This window comes from Protomyctophum bolini (genome assembly GCF_963924005.1).
Source record: "Protomyctophum bolini genome assembly, chromosome: 11".
NCBI classification, from domain to species: Eukaryota; Metazoa; Chordata; class Actinopteri; order Myctophiformes; family Myctophidae; genus Protomyctophum; species Protomyctophum bolini.
The window spans coordinates 32,078,688-32,102,038 of record NC_137872.1 but is presented as its reverse complement, the minus strand read 5'-3'; the positions used below and the strand labels follow the sequence as shown (position 1 = coordinate 32,102,038).

The window sequence follows — 23,351 nt, the reverse complement described above, 5'->3', positions numbered from 1 at the left end:
ATTTTGCCTCGAATGTCACTGGAGAATAACCATGAGACAATGTAGCTATATGTACTGTATATACTGGCCTGGGAAGTTAAAGGCAGTACTACGTCAATATAATGAAACAATGACAACAGAAATATCCTATTTTAAATAAATTAAATCCCTTCAATGGCTTTGGTATTTGGATACAAATAAGTGACAAAAAAAGACAGGAACATAATTTCACCTCATTTTAAACAACCAAACTCCTCAGAATGTAGGCACAGTCAACTTAACCCTGAAAAATGAATTATGAGTATGAATTCAGATGAATTGCCCTTTGAAGTTTCTATTGTCAATACCAAACCAATGAACCAGACCCGTCCTCTGCTGTTTTTTTTAATGTTGTATTTTTACCATAAGCCAACGCAAACATGGAAACCTCATCACTGCGCGAGCAAAGGTTAGGGGAGGAGTCCTTCCTCTCCTGCATATCTCGTCCTGATTACCGGGAAAGGGTCATCATCTCCTGACATCCCTTTGTGTCTGCAGTATTGACGGAAAACATGTTTATTTCCCCAGGTCAGACCGTCAGGCTGCTTGAGACCAACCAGGGGGATGTACAGTACAGTACAGTACAGTAGCTCCTCGCCAGCCAAGGAAAGCAAGTACATTTACTCAAGTACTGTACTTAAGTGCAATGTTTAGGTATACTTTTACTTTACTTTAGTATTTGCATTTTGTAATACTTTATACTCCATTACATCTCAGAATGATGATACAAATATTAAATAAAATGTTAGTTTAGTTAATAGTTACTTTGCAGATTTAGATAATTATCACAAAAACATGCATTAACGACCCTATTTTAACCCTATATTATTATTATCCACGAGCTTGTAGATGAACAGTCGAACACATTTTGAAACATTTGAGTAGTTTTACGTATGTATTGATGATTGATGATTTAACTCAAGTCTAATTTAGAATTTAGAATACGGTAGTGGTATTGCTACTTTAGCTTGAAGAAATCAGAGTAGTTCTTCGGCCACTGGTCCTCCTCGCCATGGTCTGATATGGACGTGGTCCAACATCCATGTAGCGACCTCAGAGAGACAGCGTGAGCACGGTCACATCTCCAGGAAGAGTCCTTGTTGTGCGTCTGCTTTTGTAGTCTGCACGAGCTCCTCTCACATTCCTCCCCTTAGTGTCAACATGGTCATTTTCCCTCAGATGTCACCACTGTTTACAATAGACAATTGTTAGAGCATAAAAAAAAAAAATGAAAGAAAATAAGAAGATGAATTATGTGTTGATTCCTAATCCTGTTTATGTGTTCTGCATTCTGTTCTGTGGAGCTGTTTGATATATTTTTAGCATTTGGGATATGTCACAGTTTACTGTGCTGTTATGATTATTTCTAGGCCTGACCCGAGAAGGCACCGTTAAGGATATCTGTTTAGAGAGGATACAACTCTGCCTGGAATAGATATATTTAACATCTGGGGTTTATCTTTGCATGTTTTGAGAATGAGGAGTATTACATTATAGCCAGCAACAGCATCCGCTTGCCCGAATTTAGCAATGGCCTGGAAAAGCAGAAAACATGATACAAATAAGGCTAGAGGTAGTATCATAAAGAAATATGTAAATAAATATGAACGTGAATATGCCTCTTAAAAGCGTGTAGGAACACTGCACCAGAATATATGTGCCCTTGTATTGCTTTTGGCTTTTGGTAGTGACTTAAGGCCTATTCATTTTTTAATGATTTTTTGTGGCCTTCGCCTTTATTTTATATGTTTTATGGAGGGACAGACAGTAGGCTGACAGGAAATGGGGAGAGAGATGGGGGTAAAGACATGCAGTAAAGGCCGTCGGGATCGGGAGGCACACTGCCAGACTGGATTACCAGCCAAGGTGCCTGGACCATTGAGCCATGGCCCAGGCCATGTTTTGAGGCATTTTGTATAAAATGGACCACTCCTGGACACTTTGGAAGACAATCAGGATGGAATATGAGAAATCAAATAGACCGGTCTTGTTCACTACTAATTTGTGTGAAATTTGGAACAAATCTGAAGTCGGCCTCCTGGTGGCAGATGTGAAGCAGGGCAAATGTTTTATACAAAGTTTTACACAGATCAGTGCAGTTATAGGTAAAACAAGAATTGGCCAGTAAGAGTGCCACCATGAGGATGATTTGAAAATCTTCAAGTGGCATTTCTTCCTTGGCCTGAATGTGCATGCAAAAGTTCAGATTGAGTTCAGAAATCACATGATATATGTTCTAGATTTGCGGCAAACGGAGCTCTCCTGCGAACTTTGGAAGCCAATGAGGATGGAGTATGAAAAATCTGAAAGACCCGTTTCGTTTAATGGTTATAGAGAGACTGTGTACCAATTTGCGTGATGTTTGGACAACATCTGTAGGTGTAGTCAAAAAAATTAGTTTTGCAATAGTCGGCCTCCTGGTGGCACTATAATAGGCCCATGTGGAAAATGTGGGGCAGAGGTTCAGCTATGGCATCCAGAGAGTGTGTGTGCAGAGTTTAGCTGCGAGCGAGTCAACGGTGCCAGAGATTAGCTGTTCACGGACGGACGGACGGACGGACGGACGGACGGATGGACAGACAGACAGACGAAGTGCAAAATATACTCTCTCCCCATGCCTTCGGCCTGGTGGAGACAATAAAGTATAAACAAGCTTGTTCTGCAATGCACGTTGAGAGCTTGTAGAACATGCCCACATAGTGATGCTGCTAGCATTCATGTGGTTATGTTTGAAACTGTAAGAGTCCCATAGGGAGCAACAAAAAAAAAGTAAGTTTTGTTATGTTTGTGTTATGTTTGCTAAGTTTTTAAAGATGAGTCCCTGGACAGTGTCCCCGATCACAGTCCTGTCTGTGTGTTGGCGGGGAGTGGAATAACAGGACACATAGTGAGTAGGATGTCAGCCACCCAACTTTGACCTCCATCTGCACTGCTTCCTGTCCAAGCTCCCTGGGTGGGACTCCCTCCAGGCTGCTAAAAACCCACACATTATCACAGTGATGTAAAGTACATTTACTCAAGTACTGAGTACAATTTTGAGGTACCTTTTACTTTACTGGAGCATTTCCAATGTTCAGCACTGCTACATCTCAGAGGAAAATATACTCCACTACAAGTATATGAAAATCTTAGTTACTAGTTACGTTGTAGATTTAGATTATTATTATTACAAAACACATTAACCACTTCAGCCCTATATGTATTTGAAAATATACTCACAAACTGCCATTGTGAGCTTGTAGATCAGCTATTTTCTAAATACTTTTTATACATTCTGCAAATGAGTACATTTAGATACCAATACTTTTGTACTTAATTTACTCTACATTGCAGTATAGATGCTTTTACTTAAGTAAAATATGTGAGTACTTTTTCCACCGCTGAAATCCGCACATTATCTGTTTATTCCCCAATCATGTCTCCAATTATGCACGGCATGCCTTGCCTTCTCGCTGGCTGTATCATTTCTCAGGGTGCCGGTGGTGTTGGGGACTGGCGCGATAACATCGTCAGCCTGGTTGTTGTAGTAAAGGATTTGTTGCAGTTGGGTTGTTGCCACCACAGATTTTAATCTGAAGTTATGGAGTGCAGGAAATGAAAAATAAGCTCCAGAACACATCAAATGAGTGGAAATAGTTAGTAAATCCATTCTGTTCATAATATAGTAAAATATTGTTCTAGTTGTTTCCCTAAAATACCACAGCTTGGGGATCATTTATGCACTTTGCCCCTGTAATGGAAACAAGATGATTTTAACGCTGAGATGTTTCGGGAAACCACGCACTGCCCGTTTGTGTTTTTATTCGCTCTGATCCATGCCGTTACTGTTATCTAACAGGGACAGCTTATGCAGAATTCTTGCAAATTTGGACAGATTTGTTGGATAAGGATTTATCGTATTGTGGCATTAATTTGCCACAAAGATTTGAGGATAAGACCAGAAAAGTTTCCAATTTACATGATAAATGTTGACTTGAAAAGATAGTGGGACAAGGGACCATTGTGATACATTTTACAGTATAAACACAGAGTAAGGTTACTGGAAACAATAGTGAGAACAATGGATGACCAACTACAGAGCACAATGAAAGTGTAAAGATGGACCGAAATGGAACCACCTGAGTTAACACAGAACAGAAGATGTGTCTGTGTAGGTCAATCTGATTGTTTATTTCCATCATTTGCCAATTAGAATGAGTCTAATCTTTATGAATGCAGAGTTCAATGAGATGTATCTCATTGATAGACAATCCCCTCAGGAAGTGTGTTCAATGGTACAAACAAGGGAAGTTTACTCTTCTGCTCAACAGATCAATGTTTATGTTGGGGCCACCTCAAAGGGACATACACCACAGGGGCTTCCATTTAGTTTTTGTTCCTCTCTTATACTGTGTTTCATGTTGCATCACAATGAAAAGTTAAATGTGAGGTCTATTAGGGGTGCATACGTTGGTTAGACATACTAACAGACCGACAGGCAAATTAGTCCCACAACACCTGCAGGTGTTGTTGAGCTCCCGACATGCGTGGCAGGTTAAAAACTAACCCGTGACTCCCGACATGCGTGGCAGGTTAAAACTAACTGCTTCCTGTGAGGTTAGATTTAGGGTTGGGTTTTGGCTAGGACTCAGACTGTTCGTACGTCAGCTGCTGTTCCTAGAGTCTTTTGTAGACCAGTCTTTGGACTCTGACCATTACATGGATTCCCACTACTTTGTGTGCCTTCCTTGTTGATAAGTATCGCTGAGCATCGTCACTCTCCTCTGTGGCTATATTGACCGTTGCATCATCTCAGGAGAATGGTCCCCACGTCACGTGTTTGGTCGGTGCTTGTATGAAAAATATGTGGTCGTTTCAAGGGAACTGTATGTAAATCACAAGGTACATTTTTAGTGTTCATTCGGGATTCAGGAAGCATACAGCCAAAGTCTTGATAACAGGATGGATGGTTGCCTCCAACCAGGTTTCCTACTCTAAAACCTATGCTCAGCATTTCTGCAGGTGGACTTCGAAATCAGCATTTAACACTGTCCTTACACCTACTCTTGCAATGCAATTTTGACTGTTGTATTTTAGCTTATTTAACTGATTTACAATGCACAGCATAGAATTTCATAGCTGGGTTGAGCGGACACCAACACTAAAATTAATTTGTAGACCTACTACTATCGGCAAATTCACAATCACAATCTCACATGTTTAAACATTTCAAAGGCTAAATAGGAAAGTGCCAATGTTTTATGTCTTCAGAGAGGCAACATTTCCTTGCTTTACTTTGAACTGAAGGTGGTCTTCGAGATGAAATCCATCTTATAGATAAGGTGATTTACTGTTTGTTTTAGTTGAGGGGGGAACATGCAGCGTTTGTTTGCTCTCCTGTGAATGTTTGGGATTTGGTCCTTATCTTTATCACGTCTCACACACTACAGTGAAAGACTCTTCTGGGGGCCAGACACACAATGGGACAAGGTTATCTGTCGTGTCCATGGATGGAGTTGTTTTTCTGTGTGTTTGTCCCTTTGCCCTGTCATGATAGTCATTGAAAAGACAATTCTAGGCAATTCTAACCTTAGAGCCTACTACTATTATATTATACTAATAATAATAATAATAATAATAATAATAATAATAATAATAGTAGTAGTAATAACTTGGATTTATATAGCGCCTTTCAAAAACCCAAGAGTGCCTTACAATTACAAAAATAAACAAACTATTTGCCAAAAGCCAAAAGCGTCTCTTCAGCGCGGACTTGAAAGAGTCCAAAGTTGGCGTCTGGCGAATCTCCATGGGGAGAGAGTTCCAGAGGACAGGGGGGAGGGGGGGCTGCCACACTGACAGCTCTATCGCCAAGGGTCCGCTTATTGATGTGATGGATAACCTAATTCTCAATCAAGGGGCCACACTTGCGTTCGCAACAATTTGTTGCGAACGCAGTGAGCACTTACTATGAGACCTATAGCAGATCATGTCTGTCTGTCTGTCTGTGTGTGTGTGTGTGTGTCCGTGTGTGTGTCCCCTTTGTGCCCATATATGGAGCTGAGTGATTTGACTCAGCCATAACCATATAAGGAGTCCCCAAAGCAGCTATACGTCCAAATATGGAGTGTGTTGCATCAATCACAAACAAATCACTCAGCTCCATATATGGGCACAAAAGCGGGACAGACAGTTGCGTTCGCTTCCCGCGTTTTTGCGCGTCTTACTGGTATTCATGGTCGGCTACGCAGTATCTTTTAGGGCTACTGAGTTAATGTAGGCTACTATATGAGAAGTTAAGCAAAAAAATCACATTGTAGATCTGCTATTTTTGGAGCGCAACGTACCATCATATGACAGAGTATTAATCACACCTTAGTCTAATTTGGACATCCGTTGACACAGTGAGTATTCTCTATCTCACTCTAGTGCAGTGACCTTGATTTGTACAGTACACAGCACTAAATAATGCTTGTCTCCTCAAAGTATTTCCTTTACCATCCAAATTGGAAGAGGAATCCAGCGGGATAAAGTAATAATAGTCCAATTAAAGCAGCGCAGTGAGAACTAGGACACTGTGACAGTATCGTATTCAAATGGTGGGAACCAAGGTCACGTGGCTGTTGTTTTCTCATTAGACCAATAGCACTCAGTGAGCATTCGTTGTTACTGTTTTTTAAACACACTTGGACAGTTATTATCGGTGTTTGCAGACAGGCAACTTTACTGCTTGGCATATGAAGCTGTTGTATTAAGAGACCTGTGCAACTTAACTCTCTACTTTTTATATAACAGAGAAGTTGCATGATTACTAAGGTTCACTGAGATTCCTGAGATTCATATCCCCCTTTTTATCTGATAACATGTTCAATACACAAAAGGCACAAAGGCAAGCGACATCATTATCTGCAATCATGCAATAACATGAAAAACAATATATTTCAATCAAAGAAAGAAAGAAAAAAGAACCTGCGTTCTCCATGACTGACCTAAAATACCCGAAGCACAGTAGCTGTCTGTGTGCTCTGATATGAAATGAGATACGTCAATTGAGGCAAGATGGCGAGATTGATTACTACGAGTTTCCCATGGCCCCGTCTCTCTCCAGGGAGAGACTCGCTGCACTGCAGCACTGCGTGGGTCTCTCGACTGTCATTATTGCCATTGCGAGCCACAATAGGTCAGGGAGATGAGATAACATTGTCAGTGGCGAAGCAGCAGGTGAGAGGCTCAACAGGGCGTGATTAGGTATCCGGGTCCCAGGGTGTAGCGTTGCCTTTGGCCCTCAGGGGCTCTGCCCCGCCATCTGCCAGGGAGAATTCCTCCTGCTGCAGGGGATATATAGCTCACTGTTCGCCGTAGCCGTGGGGCGTCGCTTTGCCTTTCTCCAGTTACCTTTACAGGACAAATTGTTGCAGTTTAAGTATTAAATCTTATGATGCTGCTTAAGGTCGAAAGGCTGTAGGAAGCCTGCCCTGTACTGAGTACTGAGATTGCAAATTTGTGTATTCAAATATGGAAATAAACAGAGTTTTCACACTGACGGCTGCAATTAATCTTTAAAAACATAAATGTATGTATACAGGCCGGGTGCGGATTAATAAAACAGCCAGTGTGTGTGTTCATTTCATGGTTTAAACATTTCACAGCCATGCAGTTCTATATTCACTATACCATGGTGGAGTCTCAATGCATTCAAATTCCCAATTCGTCTTTTGCGCAGGAATAACATTTCACATTGCAAAAACGAGAGCGCAGCTGCATTCCCGAATGCAGGCAAAAAAGGCAGCTGGCATTGAATTGACCATGACAACAAGTGCAAATAGCTTCTGCGTGTCATCTCATAGTTAGATATGTGGTGCAGATTATGGCAGTTTTCATCTTTTGGACTCCATGAGTCCAGACAGTACTGCGAGCCCATCAGTCACACGGAGGGCACCCCAGGGAAGCTGTCATCATGACAGCCATGCTGGATGGTTCACACATGAGCCTATAGGAGAGAAGACACTCTGTACTGTTGACCTTCCCTTTCATCTCACATCATGGTATAAAACAGCACATATACACCGTCCACCACTTGCCAAACATCACTCTGTTTGACAGGCATGCGGTACATGTCTGGACAGGAGAATATTAAATTAGGACCATGCCGCCGTGTCTCCTTTAAAGCTATGAGCATGTGTTTATGGCACTGTTTCCCAAGGAGTGGCTCGGGACCCATTTGTGGGTCACGGACCAATTTTTATGGGTCACGACTCGAATAAAAAAATAATATATATATATAAGGGATCTAAGGGTTTGAGGTTTGAGGTCAGAGAGTAGCTGGCCAATATTGATGACATCAGGGATCTCCATATATGGTCTTAATATTGGTGTCACGTGATGTCACAGCTCCATCCTTGATGATGTCACGTGATGTCACGTGCTCCATCCTTGATGATGTCACGTGCTCCATCCCTGAGGATGTCACGTGATGTCACGTGCTCTCTCACGTTGGCGGCAGACTGCTGGGCGAGCGCTGGCGCTTTGGCATGTCAGAACAGGTATGCTCCATATATGGAGATCTAAGGGTGGCAGCAGGGGCAGTGTCTTGAGCGTACAGGGTTTGATGAGATCTGGCCATATGGAGCATGTCTATATATGAGAATAGATGTAGAGTTGCTGGCCGGCTCCATATATGCAGATCTATGTGATGATCCAGTCTTCTCCATGTATGGCTATCCAGGGTTTGATGAGGTCAGTGTCCCACCCAGAGATCAAATCGCATCAAATGGGGGTCCGTGGCCTAATGCTATCGAACTGGGGGTCCTTGCAAAAGAAATCTAAACGTTGACAACCGCTGGGATGAATGATGTGTGCAGTGGAAGCCACATATGGTACATCACTTAAAATCAGTTAAGCGTCATGGTGCTATTGTTGGTACCAGATACTGATAAGCATGACCGGTACCTCTGACCCCACGGTCGTAGATCTTGGCATGCTAGTTATTGCACCATATCAGCTTCTTTCACTGCAGACCAAACCCCCACTGTTACAGTACCTGTAGGATGAAATCCTACCACACATTTAATACATGGGCATACAGTGCTTGTGTAATCATAAACATCACCATTTTGTTTATTACTAAATACACAGTAAGAATGTGTTCATTTAAGCCGCCAAGCAATAAATGGAAAACATTAACACATACTCATGTTACTGTGCATGTATACTGTATGCCTATACTGTATAGTACAGTATGTTACAATTTGAATTTGTCCAACCCCAAGTTCTTGATTTCGTCCCATGGTCTTGTTCACATTTGAATGGCAGATGGGGTGACTTGTCCAGATGTGGAGAGTGACCTAGCTTTGACCCACAGTGAAACCCACCATGTTCCTCTGGGTCAGCCCAGAAGTGTGCTGCTGCCTGGACAGTGATTGGTTCAATAGTTGACTCTAGCACAACATAAACAACAATATGAAGTTAGCAGTGTCAACACGAGTCAACAGCAACAGCATACATCTACTATTACTTTTAATAATTCAAATAGCCGATATACAAGCTCACAATGTCTCCATGTAGATCGGCTAGTTGAACTATTTTAATATGTTTTTCAAAATAGTATTATTTTGTTTAGTTAATTAATGCCCTACTTGCCCTACTAGCTTTGTCGTACAACAGTTTCGCACACAAGTGTTTCTGTGGGTTTGATAAATATTGAACCAAAAGAAAAGTATTAGAGCTAATCGGATCCACTGGAACGCAGGTTCTTTTTTCTTATGTTCTGTAAAGTAGCAGTCTTGGACATATACAAACAATATAATGTAGTCTAGATTACATTGTACATGATTAACAATAACATTAATCCTGTGGGAGTAATTCAGTTTCAAAAGGAATAATAGAGTTTGCACACTGGCAATGCTGAAAAAGCTCCTCTAAAGTTTATTGCTGTTCGTCAACGTTTCGATCTTATTAGATCTTCATTGGGATAATAATATAGATAATTCAGTTTCACCCAGCTGCTCAGGTGGACACAATTGAGCGCCCAGGGGGGAGTAATTAGGGATTTTAAGTGTCTTGCTCATGGACGCATCGATACATAGCCAGGGCGGGGAATCAAACCAGGGACCTCCTGTTTCCCAGGCGGTGGGCGAGGTGGCCTCTCTACGTGTTCAGCTATGGCCACCCCACATGCAAGTTTTCCACCCGACATCGACGAAATGTAGTAGACTTCCCACAAAGTCTGCATCAAAATTATAAAAAATGATATATACTTTAGTGCAGGGGAATCGTTTTTTATTGCTATCCCAGCCCGAAACCTGAGGCATCTTGTTCAGACAAAGGAGGGTCAGGGGACTGGGGGGTCTATAGCCCAGCCTAGACTCAACTAGATAACACTGCTCGCATCTGTTCAGCTCATCAGGCCTATTTCCATTGCGGCTCCTAGCTGACTGTCCCTGCAAAAAAACTGTTTTTTGTGTTGTTGACAGGCTCCAAACAGTCCTGAACAGGGAGGGGCCTTGCACACAGGACCATCACCAGAAAAACTCCTGCTGGGCTCCCATAAGGTCTTTGTTTTGATAGCAATCATTGCCCTCGCTGGGTTAACCTTCTGAGCTGACATCCCTGCCATTAGATACACAAGTAAGCACGCCTGCAAGCATGCTCCGGGACGCTGGGTAAACATGTTGGGCAAAGCAGCGGAATGTGAAGTGACACGCAGTCAATTTATGAGTAGGAAAATGAGCCAGTTCAAAGAGTTGAGGGCCTAACTGGCATTCCTATATGCCAGCGAAGAGACCTCCACCCTCCCTCAGCAATGAGCTATTAAAATAATATTTCCAGAATCCAATAATGTAGTGACAATTCAGATGAAAAGATCAAAACTCCTATTACTGGTGTTGACATACAAATATAGTGTACAAAAACTGGAAGATGGGAAAACATTTTCTATATGAGTTAATTAAAAACTTTTTTTTTAGCAGTCACACTTCGTGGTAGTTTTAGAATAAATACATGCTGTGTTTTAATTGTGTGTGGGGTGGGGGGGGGGGGGGGGGGGGTGAGATAGTTGGGCTGAAATTGGCTGTCGCTTTAGTTTTACTGTATGTCAACTATATCCCCACGTAGGGAAAGAGTTTGATTATCGAAATTCTAGAGGTTGCACAACAAAACATTGTTATTTTTTTCCTTTAAACAACAAAATGTTTTTATTTGTGGTATACCAAAACTTAAACTAGGAAGGAACTAATAGAGTTGTATACTGACATTGATCCAAGCCGGAACACAATCGCTTGATTGATCATTAAAATAAAGGCGCTCTGAAAATGCATGCAGCCCACCCAAGCAGCCCACCCATCTGACCACTTAACAGGTGGGCCCCAAACTTTATTTATTTTTTATCCAGAAAATAATAATAATATCTCAAATTTATATAGTGCTTTTCTGTTAAAGATTTGTTTTGGTCTTTATTCATAGTTACTAGTGAAGATAGACAGGAAAGAGGGAGAGACACGCAGCAAAGGTCGTCATGAACAGGACTTGAACACATGACACGCTGTCAGGCCAGAGCCTATATGTGGCATGTACCTGGACCACTCAGCCAGTGGGCGCCCCATATAGTGCTTTTCTGAGTACCCAAAGACACTTTACATGGGTGGTCTGAGAAACAACAATTAACCAAATTGGAATTTCTGGAACCAAATATTTCTCACACCAAAGATTTGGCTACAGATGCAATGGATAAATTATGTATTCTCACACACTAGTGCATAATTATATTAGATTAAAAGCTTTGATTCGCTTTGTCATGTGGAAGCCCAAAGACGACATTGGCAATGATCAAGTAATTTGTACCACACCACTGAAACACAAGAACATTTGTAAATCATCTACACACAGGATCATAAACATGTGCCCTTTGTCTCCTTTAAATGAACATAATTACAAAATAAAGAACAGACAAACAATAGTACCATTGTTTAAATTTGCTACTCATGATCACTGAAGCACTCTGGCTCTATTTAATCAAAAACACTGGAAATAATATACCAGAATCTAAATATTTGACAGTGATAGATGGATTGTGGGGATCAATAAAAACTTAATTTGGTTACCAAATTCTGTGTAATATATAATTTCAGTAAGTCAACACTGTATCTTAAGGCTAAGCAAAGGACCCACTTCTGGTTGTTATTATCTCAAATGACGTATTACCCTCAACTGTTAAAGATGAGCACAAACCAAACAAAGTTTTCACAACGGCTGTGATTCATTACTCTTATGTGACAGTTTCATTTTGTATACTGAGACCTTGTGTGAGGGGTCAAACCTCTGTGTCCAGACAAACACTCTCTGGGAGGGAGGGAGCATGCACTCTTGTGGGATCGGGTGTCCAGCTGTGCTCTCCTTTGCTCCCTGGGGTGTCTGATGGTGAGATGGTCTGTTCTTCACAGAACACTCTCCTTCTTTATCACGTTGAAGGACCACTTCACCACTTTGCGACCTGTATCTTCATATAATTTGTCCTCACTAATGTTCATGATAAAATAAATAGCACCATCTTTTTCCTACTCTGTCTGTGTCTCATAGGAGGGCTGTGAGCAGTTCAGAAAACTGTCCAGCAGTGACACCATCGATGGGGAATCCAAGCCAATAGAAACCGCAGGCTTTCTAGTCCTGAAAAATTGCAATGCGAAAATGGAAGCCATCGTTCTCACGATACTAAAAATCAAAATGTATATTTAAAACAAATCTTGTTTAAAAATAAATCTGCCTAACGATGATGTCACTGGTGGACGGGTTTCTGAACTGCACACAGCCGTCCTATGAGACACAGACCAATTATAGAAAACAAATGTGGTATTTATATCATGAACATTAGTGAGGACCAATTATATGAAGATAGGTTGAAAAGTGGTCCTTTAAGTCTCATATAGAATTAAGGCTCTGGGGAACTGGAGCTTTATAGGAAAGCCTGTGGTGTACAGTAATTAACTACATTTAAGTACTGTTTAAGTACAGTTCTGAGGTATTTGTACTTTACTTGAGTATTTCAAATTTTCTGTACTTTTACTTCTACTCCACTATATCTCAGATCCAAATATTGTACTTTTACTCCACTACATTTATTTGAAAATGTTATTGCTTTGTAGATTTTGATTATTATTACACAACGTACACTAACCACTTCAGCCCTGTAGGCCTATAATGAGTACTTTTACTTTAGGTACTTTAAGACAAGTACCGGTACATTTTGATGCCAATATTTACTTTTTCCACCACTGGCAGTTGTGGGGAGCTGTAGTTTTATGGGAAAGCCCCAGTGGAGTATGAATATTTGTAATGTTACTTACCCAGCTGAGACATTGTTGTGGTTAAAATAGTGAAGCATAAGGGTACAGGGTTGTGATGTTTGCTATTGCTGCTAACAGCAGCGGTGACATTTATTTTTATTTTTATCCCAGGGTTTTGTAACCCACTTTTTTCACCCAGTGTGAATGATCTAATCCTGGTCGCTACACGCCCTCTGCCAACCTGGGGAGAGCAACAGACTGACCTCATGCTTCCTTCAATGCATGAGCGTCCAAGCTGCTTTCCAGGACTACTGCATGTTTTTTGTGAGGGTACCTACTACTACCTACCCTAGGGGACACGGGGAGAACATGCAAACTCCACACAGAAAGGCAACGGTGACATTCCTACCCTAAAGTTTGGGTTCACAATTAAACCACTTCCACCCTTTTACATGACCACCGGCACCATATGGGACCACATTCACTCAGACTCTGAGACCTACATTCACTCAGATTCTGAGGAGGCCTACATTCACTCAGACTCTGGCCTGACAGCGTGTCATTCACTCAGACTCTGAGGCCTACAATCACTCAGACACTGAGGACTACATTCACTCAGACTCTGAGACCTACATTCACTCAGACTCTGAGACCTACATTCACTCAGACACTGAGGACTACATTCACTCAGACTCTGAGACCTACATTCACTCAGACTGAGGCCTACATTCACTCAGACTCTGAGACCTACATTCACTCAGACTCTGAGACCTACATTCACTCAGACACTGAGGACTACATTCACTCAGACTCTGAGACCTACATTCACTCAGACTCTGAGACCTACATTCACTCAGACACTGAGGACTACAAGTCTTTAGTTTACCACTCAAGGGTATAATGGTTATTTGCCGCCCCCTGCTGGTAGCCACACGTTGAGACACTGTGCATTAAAATTCAGCAATGTAGAGTGCACTGCGCTGCTATATTATTGTAGGGTGTCGGCCTACTGTAAAAAGCAGCAGTATTTGAACCAGTGCTCCATCAGTTCCAGTTAATAACAGTGGTGGAAAGTAACTAACTACATTTACTGTACTTTAGTACAATTTTTTTAGGTATTTGTAGTGTACTTGAGAGCAAATCCAAGTTCCAATACTTCTACTTCACTAAATATCAGAGACAAATATTGTAATAATAATGGTAAATACTTTTACTTTAAAAAAAACAGTTCTATATCGCTATATTTAGACTTTTACTTACGTAAAAACACGTATTCTTTCCTGACGTCACCTCCGGCCCGTTTGTGCTCTTCCGCGCGTCGCGCGCATGCACAGGCCTCTTTACACCTCGGCAGGCGAAGATGGCGGACGCACAAGTATGTTCAAGAAAACGGCGTGGCCACATTTACTCGTTATTTTAACGTCCTCCCCAGACAGTTAGACTGCAGAATGTCACTTTTATATCATTACGTGTTCCCTATGTGCAACACGGAGGAATTTATAGACACTGCGATGCTTTCTAAAGCTTAAAGTATTAAATCATCCCCTCTTCGTGCCCGTCCGCGGCTCCGCGTGCAGTCCAGAGATGGAGGAAATTAGCCACAATGCTAAGCTAAAGCTACATTAGCTTCAGCTTGCCACCGGTAGTCTTAGCAGTGCAGGATTTGCGAATCGATTGTTGACTTTCATTCTCAGTTAGGTTATTACACATCGACCCCCAAATAAATTGTCTGTCTGTGATTTTAGTCATTTGACGTGTTGTAAATGGTGCTTCCACGTCTCTCGTGATGGCTAATTTAACTACAGTTAATCGAGAAGGCTAATGTGATCACAAAGATGCTAGTGAACGTTTCATTATATTGAGTTGGGTGACCGTTAATGTGAATGATGTTGAGGCAATGTCTTAATTCCGGTTTGATTAACTGAAGTGAAACATTTTACCAAAATGACTAAACAAACGTTTCGCGTGGAGTTAGCAATCTATTGATTTGTTGTTTCCTGAGCACCCGTTTACTGCAAGGACTGTAGTCCTTTTTTAACCGAGAGCATTTGGGTTGCCCTTGTTGGCACATTTTCCAGTTCTTTACAAATAGCCCCAAGCTAATGTAAAATGTGTGACAAACTTCCTCAGTATAATTTAATTTTGAAATTTGGGTTCCTACCCAAGGCAGGTGAAGTGACAGATGGACAGACATGCCATTTAGGTTGAAGTAACCAACTGCTTTTCCTACAAAGGAGATATTAGTGAAGGAGCTTTGTTTCACTGCACATGATGTATTCTCACGATGGTCTTCCAAGCCCACAAGGCTTTGACGATGCTGCCAAATGGCAACACTGATGCAGCTCACTCTGTTTAAGAACATGCATGATCAATATAAATGAATTGGCCTAAAATAAAATGTCTTGTGTCATTCCACAGACCGAGAGGGCTTACCAGAAGCAGCCCACAATCTTCCAGAACAAGAAGCGTGTTCTGGCCACTGAAGGTGCCAAGGAGTCAAAGGAAAAGCTCCCTCGCTACCATAAGAATGTTGGGCTTGGCTTCAAGACCCCAAGAGAGGTAATGTCAAGTTATGAAATACAAGAATATAATAGTGGTGTTGGATTATCATTTTATGTAGTATATGTACTTAAAACCTGCAAATGATGTCTATCTCACGATGGTCTTCCAAGCCTGTCGGGTTATGACGACACTGCCTATTGGCGTAGCTGATGCAATCATTTTGAACTTATCCTGAATTTACTGTTGTAATTATGTATGAAGGGCTAAAGGAAAGTATCTTCTGTATTCTCACCAGGCTATTGAAGGCACTTACATTGACAAGAAATGCCCTTTCACTGGAAATGTCTCCATCCGTGGACGTATCCTCTCTGGTGAGTCACAACTGGGGGATCTATGTGCTGTGCAATTGTCTTCCAAGCCATTTTGTTTCTGACAACTGCCTATAGGAAACACTGATGTAGACCTGCCTTGAGCATTGATCCACGTTGGAGTAATAGTCTCTGAATCAACTTTTTTGTTAGTATTGGCATGGCTTTAGCTTCTGCAGTTGTTTTAACTTTCTTTCCCCTGTCTTATCTGTTCACAGGTGTGGTGACCAAAATGAAGATGCAGAGGACCATTGTTATCCGACGTGATTACCTGCATTACATTCGCAAATACAACCGCTTTGAGAAGAGGCACAAGAACATGTCTGTTCACCTGTCACCTGCCTTCAGGTACAAGGCATCTCCTACACTACCTTTTTAGTTCCACTTCCTGCAATAAATGAACATGGAAACGATATGAGCTTGTTTCCACAAGTGGAAAAGTTGAGCAGAAATCTTTATTATTAAATTGGTAGCTTGTATTGGAATGTCTGTCCAAAAAACTTTGAAGAGGGCCCCCAACCAATCTAGAAATTGATGACAATGTAATTATTTTAGGTAATTAGATGATACTAGTTCAGATTTATAATTTATATGAAGTTGTTCCAGATGGTTATTGGGGACAGCCAGCCAAGCAATATGTAACTTGTCTCCCCTAACTGCTTGCTTTCCAGCCACTAGTTATTTTAGTGTAGGTGCTTGGTTTTGCTGCAGATGATGTATTTCTCACGATGGTCTTCCAAGTCTGCAAGACTATGACGACACTGCCTAATGGCAATACTGATGCAACTTGTTCTGAACACTGAGCGAGCAGTTCGGATTAAATTGACATACGGAAGTTCTAATATCGTGTTGTCTGCTCTGCTTCTCCCACTACAGAGACGTCACAGTTGGAGACATCGTTATCGTCGGAGAGTGCCGCCCCCTCAGCAAGACGGTGCGGTTCAACGTGCTGAAAGTAACAAAGGCAGCTGGAGCCAAGAAGCAATTTCAGAAGTTCTAAGATGTTCCTTTTAGCTGACTTTTGTCAAAAATAAAAATGTTCTGTAAATTCTGTAGTCCATGTCTGTCTTCACTCAGTCCAGCAGCATATACACAAAGTATGCGATTTGGCACTTCTATACCAACATTATCAACACAAATTTGATTGAATAGTAACAGTACAATTACACAATGTTAAAGGGACGACACAAAATCCTGTCCTACATGTGCCCAAATTACAGCAAATGCAAAAATCAGTGTCTTTTATCATGTAAGGATAACTGATTTGGTGATACGACTTGCATTTTTCATTGTGTGTAAAATGTACTTGGAGGTTATGCATAAATGGAATTCTCTGTTGTGGTATTTGGTAAATATTTACATGTTACAGGGTTAATACAGCTGGCAGTTGACTCAATTATTTAGTAACCAATCACCTATCCCATAGTTAAGTATGGACTTTTCCCCCTCCATTGATGACCATAAAATGAAAAGATTGTGTTGTATAATAACCCATAATATGCGAGACATTTATTGCATGCTTTATAAATTGAATATAGTATATCCCTGGGGTGATAAGCTGAGACCTATTTGTGTAATATTTTTAAATGTTGCTCTGCAAAGAAAGTCTTTGATTTGCTTTATACTGTATCTATCTCTAGGCTAAAACGCCTGCTGTTTCCCAGGCAAGGTATAGCTGGATTTAATAATTGGTACTCCATGGCAGTGATTCTCAACTTTTACACAACAGGACAACTGGTTCCATTTCACCTCAGGCTTTCCAGTTTACTGTCGTGGAAAAGTACTCGATTAAAATTAGATATACTCTTACAAATAAAAGTCTGTAATGAAAAAATTACTTAAGTGAAATTACAAAAGTATTGGTATAAAAAGTACATAAGTCTTTATACATAATGTCTCATTTCAAGTAATTAGTTAAATGTAATTAATTTAAAATTAATGTACAGTATACATGAGAGTAAAAGACAATATTTGTCACTGAACTGTAGAGGAGTAAAAAACACCTAAAATGTGTGCTTATGTAGTTACTTTCCAACACGGACTGCATCTGATTCCCATAAACAAACATTGTGTCACGTGACTTTACGGAAGCGGGCTCCCATACATACAAGCACTGCAGTCTGCAGTTCAAGATGGCATCATCAGCGGGAGGAGGTGATTCAGGTGGCTAGTGTTACTTTATTTATACACTTTAAATGTACACATCATTACGGAGACACTGACGTGAACGACAATATTAACAAAAAACGAATTGTCACTTGTACTAGTAGCCTGTTTTTGAGGTTACTACATCTTGTTAATTATCACTGTCATTAGCTTAACTGGCTAGGCTAGCTTAAATGGCTATACACGTTAGAGAAACGACAACTGTTTACATCGAGCTGTGTAAAGATGGCGTGTCTGATTAAGAACCAAACAGACAACAGTGAGTCAGTGACGAATCATCGTGTTAGTATTACTGTTTGAAGGTTACGTTCATCTGCTTGTTATCTAATATCTAGCTTGTTAGCCATGCAGCTGATGTCGGCTAGCTTTAAAAGCTAACGTGGGTTTCCACTTTCCACAGTGATCTCACTCTGATTTTGTATCCGCTAAACCTTATCTGTCTGTTTTTCAGGCAATACTGGAGATCAGGCGCTCGAACTGGGAACGGTGCTACTAAAGAAGTACGTTTATATCATTATCATTCAAACTGATTTAAATATACCAAAGGGCAACCAACACGTTGCTAGGCTGGGTCAAGGTAGAAGACAAGAGTACAACAACTTGCAATGGCCATCGGCCTGGTCTTTACAACACTGTAAGAGATGTGAGATGCTCGTCGTGGTCATAGCACCAGTGGTAGCTCTGCTGACCCTGTTGTTCCCCCTAAATTCGGCACAAACATGGGGAATAACACATTATGGCACTTAAATGTGGAATGCCCCACCAACAGCCATAAAACTTCTCAATTGCCCATTCCCATTTAAAACTGATGTGTCTGTCCTCCAGTTACAATTGGACTTAAACAATTGTCACCAGATTGCCCCAGAGACTGAATGAACCCCATGGGAGTGATTTGTATTGCTACCGGTACTACAATCTGTGTTGGATCATTTGGATGTAATGCATGTCCATGTGTTCACAACATACCATGTCAGTAAAACAAATTGTGTACACTGTATGCTACAGTAGGCAAATATCATGTTTGGAATGACAAAGCTTTTGCATGCTGCGTGAACAAACCTTGTGAGGCTGGCCTGACAGCATTCAGTGAATTCACTGGACAGGCGCGGTGGCTGATAATTCCTTGGAGGCTTTACCAGTATTCATATAATTGGTCCTCGCTAATGTTCATGATAAAATGCCAACAAAACAAATCTGTCTGTGTCTCATAGGAGGGCTATGGGCAGTTCAGAAACCCGTCCACCAGTGACATCGTCGTTGGGCAGATTAAAAATATATATATATTTAGATTTTTATTATCGTGAGGGCAACGGCTTCCATTATCGCATTGCAACTTTTCAGGAATAGAACGCCTGCAGTTTCTATTCGCTTGGATTCCCCATCGATGATGTCACTGGTGGATGGGTTTTTGAACTGCCCACAGCCCTCCTATGAAACAGACTAATGCCTTTTTTAGACGGCGACCATCTCCAGATAAAACGGCAAAGTCCTGTTGCGTTCTCAATTTTTATTGACCCTTTATGAGAACGCACACTTTATGAAAACGCTATAATGTCGCTAGGTGGCGGTAACAGGCTGCCAAATAGACCATTCACCCACGTACAAGAAGAAGAACCCCTTCACGCAACCCAGAGCATGCAGGCAGAACGAGCCACGGGATGGTTATATATTTTATAATACATTAGGCTACATAAACGTGGCTGCCGTCACAAGGCTTTTTATTTTCATCATGGTTATACATTCACCATCGCTGATGAGCAGCGCTTTGTAGGCGAGGAGGGAGGCTTGTTCAGGAACTCCATTATCTATGGCTCTGCATTAATGTAATAAACATACCGGTATGCTCTGTGAGCCATGATGTCATAAGTTTTGGGGATTCACCGTTTTGCCTGTTTACACGGAGAAGGGATAAAACGGTGTTCTCAAAGATTTCCACTCTGGAAGGTGGTTTCACTTTGTTGCGTTTTCACCTCTTGAAAATACCATTCTCGTCTAAAGGGACACCAGCAAACCATTTATTTTGCCGTTTTCTATGAACACCATTCTCGTGTAAAGACCACCCGAGTAGGATTTATTTTGGCATTTCATCAAACATTAGTGAGGACCAATTATATTATGGTAGGTTGAAAAGTGTTGTGGTCCTTTAATGATAACCAATTAAACAACAAGAGCAAATAAATGATTAAATTTGAAGATTGTTGATTAATGTTTGAATAAAAAATAGTTTCACAGACTGATTTTTAAGCTTCCTCATTTTGTCCCACACTTTTTTTTTTGTTGACTCAAACATTTCCTAGATTCTTATGTCAAAAATATCAATGTCCCCGCCATGTATAATGCTGCCTTTTGGGTTCTTACTATTCTATCTGAAATAAATAATACATTTTAATGGGAGGAAGTTATCGAGGAAGTTGTCACACTATTTGATAAAGTCAGGTAGGCACAACTGTCTAACAGAGAAATGGTAAAGTCCTCTTTTGCCCAGTAGTTCCCTCATCGCCTCCCCACAAAGACAAAGTATTCTGTGATTACTTTGCAATCTATTTCTATCTGTCTCTCTCTGTGGCCTCTTTTGCAGTTTCATTTATGAGCGGGTCCAACGGCATGGCGACAAGCACACAGCTGACCGTACAGCTGTGACCCGGGAACAGCTGGGTGGGGGAGAGCTGGTTGACCCAAACCACAAGAAGCTTGGCATGTACCTGCAACAGATTGGAGATGAGCTAGATGGAAATATGCAACTCCACATGTATGTGACTCCAGTGGAATTCCACATTTCTGTTTTAATAATGTTCCATGAATGTGATTATTAACTTTTAATGTGTTTCATTTCCAGGTTGATAGACAATCCTGGGCTCAAGCCTACAAAGGACGCATTCATGAAAGTTGCCTGTGAGATCTTTTCAGATGGAAAGTTCAACTGGGGCAGAGTTGTAGCGCTCTTCTACTTTGCCTGTCGCCTTGTCATCAAAGTGAGTGAGATAGTCCCAGATCTGACCCGCTTATTCCAAACGGATATTGATAAATGATAATTATGGAATGTCCTCTTCTCTCATCCATTCAGGCTCTGGTGACCAAAATTCCAGACATTATTAGAACCATTATTTCATGGACCACGGACTACCTACGCGAGCATGTGATTAAATGGATCCAAGAGCAAGGAGGCTGGGTAAGGAGGCAAAGGAAAAACATTCAATTTGAAACCAACCATGTTTCGTCAATGCACTTAATATCCACCAGGATATTTTTTTATTTGTTATATCTGTTGATGACAACTATGTCATTTTTGTGAAATAATCATTGCAAAGAAATCATCCCACCAGGCTATGGATTGCACATCGCATCGACCGTGTGTGATCAAAACCACTAAGTCAAACTTTCCCTGCACACAAGACTTATTTTTAGGGTGTCCCTGGTGCTAAGGCTGTCAACGAAATAACAAATATTCCATATTTGAATATAAAAGAGTGTTGGACTATAAAACCAGATTCATTCGGTAGTTGAGCACATGTGTTTAATCATCACACGTCACTTTAATTGATTAAAAATGATAATGGGCCAAGTTGAAACGGGTGATTAATTTGGTAGTGATGGCAGACGTTTACAACGAGACTCGATCGGAAAATCAATGTAAAAACTATGTCTGGATTGTCCCTCACTGTAAAACTGCTTCAATTGTCACATTTCTCACCCCCCGTGGCCACAAGGGGGGGGGGCTAGTTATAATTACATTTTCATTTTGACATAAAGTCAAACTTCCAAAAGAAAAACTTCTACTGTGTTTAAATTAGATTTTACAGTACTAACGTGTATAAAAAAATAAATTACATTAGAATTTTGATAGGTTCGAATGGATCGAACCCACATGGTGTTTTAAAAGGAATTTTTCTAAAGTAACTTTTGGCCCGATTCTGACAGCTCTGGTCTCTAATGGCAGAGACTTGGGCAATCTTCTAAGTACATCTTTTTATTGCTTGGTTGATGGTAGTTGTCAGCAATGCTATCTTTCCCTCTCTTGATGTTCAGGATAATATCCGTTCACATTTCGGCACTCCAACCTGGCAAACTGTGGCGGTGTTTGCAGTCGGGGCTCTCACCGCTGCGCTCGTTGTGCGCAACCTATCATAGGACGAAGAGCAGGAAGGAGGAATGCGACTTAACGGGCTGTGGCGAGTCAAGGCAACATAGGCGCAAGACGGAGGAAATGATGTGAGGCAGACACGAGGGACGATTCTGAGGACTACAGAGGTGATGGATAAAGAGTCGGATGCAATAAACCACTTGTCTGTTCCACCTTCCGTTCATGTACAAGAATCGGGAAGTACATTGTCCAACGTCCGTACCCGTGAATCCCCGTGCTGCCGGAGACATGTGCAGTGCTGCTTGATGACATGCATGCACTACAGAAGGTGAAGAGATGGACCGGACCCACCCCAAGGCACACATTTGAAGTAATTTATTTTTAGTTGGTACAAAACTAGTCACTGCAAACCTTTTTTGTTGCCCAGAGTCTGCATAGCACTTTCATTCTTTTCACTTTTTCTTCCAACTCTCCATCCACTTCCTTGTGGTGTCTCTCTGTGCTATGGTTTGTATGCATTTTTGCATGTGTCAGTGGGTATTTGCTTGTGAAAATCTGTGACATCTTTGATGGTGGCAAAGTCAGGGGGGGGGGGGGGGGGGATAATGAATGTGATGCAACATTCATACCTTTCACAAGCTCTTCGGAGTGGATATTGATTAAATTTAATACAAGTTGGAGGATGCACTTTAGGTTACTTATAAAGTGATTTTTAAGGATTGGCTGACTTTACCACAGATCATCATACGAAACAATTCTTTACGGTGTGGAATGCTTATTATGAAAGTGCCTCTGATTTTGAAAGTGAGCAGTTTTGTATAAATGATATGAACCCTGTTGGAAACCCTGTTAAACGCAGCTCATTTCTTACAATGGTATCTCTCCCTCTTGATCCTTATCGGGCCTTCCACAGAGTAAATGTGTGACCGTTACTTGATGAATAACCGACGTGTTGTTTTG

The 23,351-nt window shown here is 41.2% G+C and overlaps 2 protein-coding genes across 2 annotated transcripts; both read left to right on the top strand.

Moving 5' to 3' along the window:
* Positions 1-14,583: 14,583 nt before the first annotated feature.
* On the top strand, positions 14,584-17,192 carry rps11 (ribosomal protein S11). Its single transcript, XM_080775402.1, has 5 exons — positions 14,584-14,649; positions 15,693-15,833; positions 16,072-16,147; positions 16,363-16,492; positions 17,021-17,192. Exons 1-5 carry the CDS (start codon positions 14,635-14,637, stop codon positions 17,142-17,144), a joined length of 486 nt encoding a protein of 161 aa, XP_080631528.1. The 5' UTR covers positions 14,584-14,634; the 3' UTR covers positions 17,145-17,192.
* A 1,049-nt stretch (positions 17,193-18,241) lies between these two features.
* LOC308323271 (apoptosis regulator BAX-like) lies at positions 18,242-22,969 on the top strand. Its single transcript, XM_080774991.1, has 6 exons — positions 18,242-18,307; positions 18,762-18,810; positions 20,889-21,059; positions 21,147-21,282; positions 21,375-21,479; positions 22,337-22,969. Exons 1-6 carry the CDS (start codon positions 18,277-18,279, stop codon positions 22,436-22,438), a joined length of 594 nt encoding a protein of 197 aa, XP_080631117.1. The 5' UTR covers positions 18,242-18,276; the 3' UTR covers positions 22,439-22,969.
* Positions 22,970-23,351: the final 382 nt, after the last annotated feature.

Bases quoted from the DNA above. Each gene is read 5' to 3' on its own strand.
- rps11 (XM_080775402.1), top strand. The intron at 15,834-16,071 runs GTAATGTCAAGT...TATTCTCACCAG, and splicing joins GCTTCAAGACCCCAAGAGAG to GCTATTGAAGGCACTTACAT. The intron at 16,493-17,020 runs GTACAAGGCATC...CTCCCACTACAG, and splicing joins CACCTGTCACCTGCCTTCAG to AGACGTCACAGTTGGAGACA.
- LOC308323271 (XM_080774991.1), top strand. From the start codon at position 18,277: ATGGCATCATCAGCGGGAGGAGGTGATTCAG. The intron at 21,060-21,146 runs GTATGTGACTCC...TTTCATTTCCAG, and splicing joins GGAAATATGCAACTCCACAT to GTTGATAGACAATCCTGGGC. The intron at 21,283-21,374 runs GTGAGTGAGATA...TCATCCATTCAG, and splicing joins CCTGTCGCCTTGTCATCAAA to GCTCTGGTGACCAAAATTCC.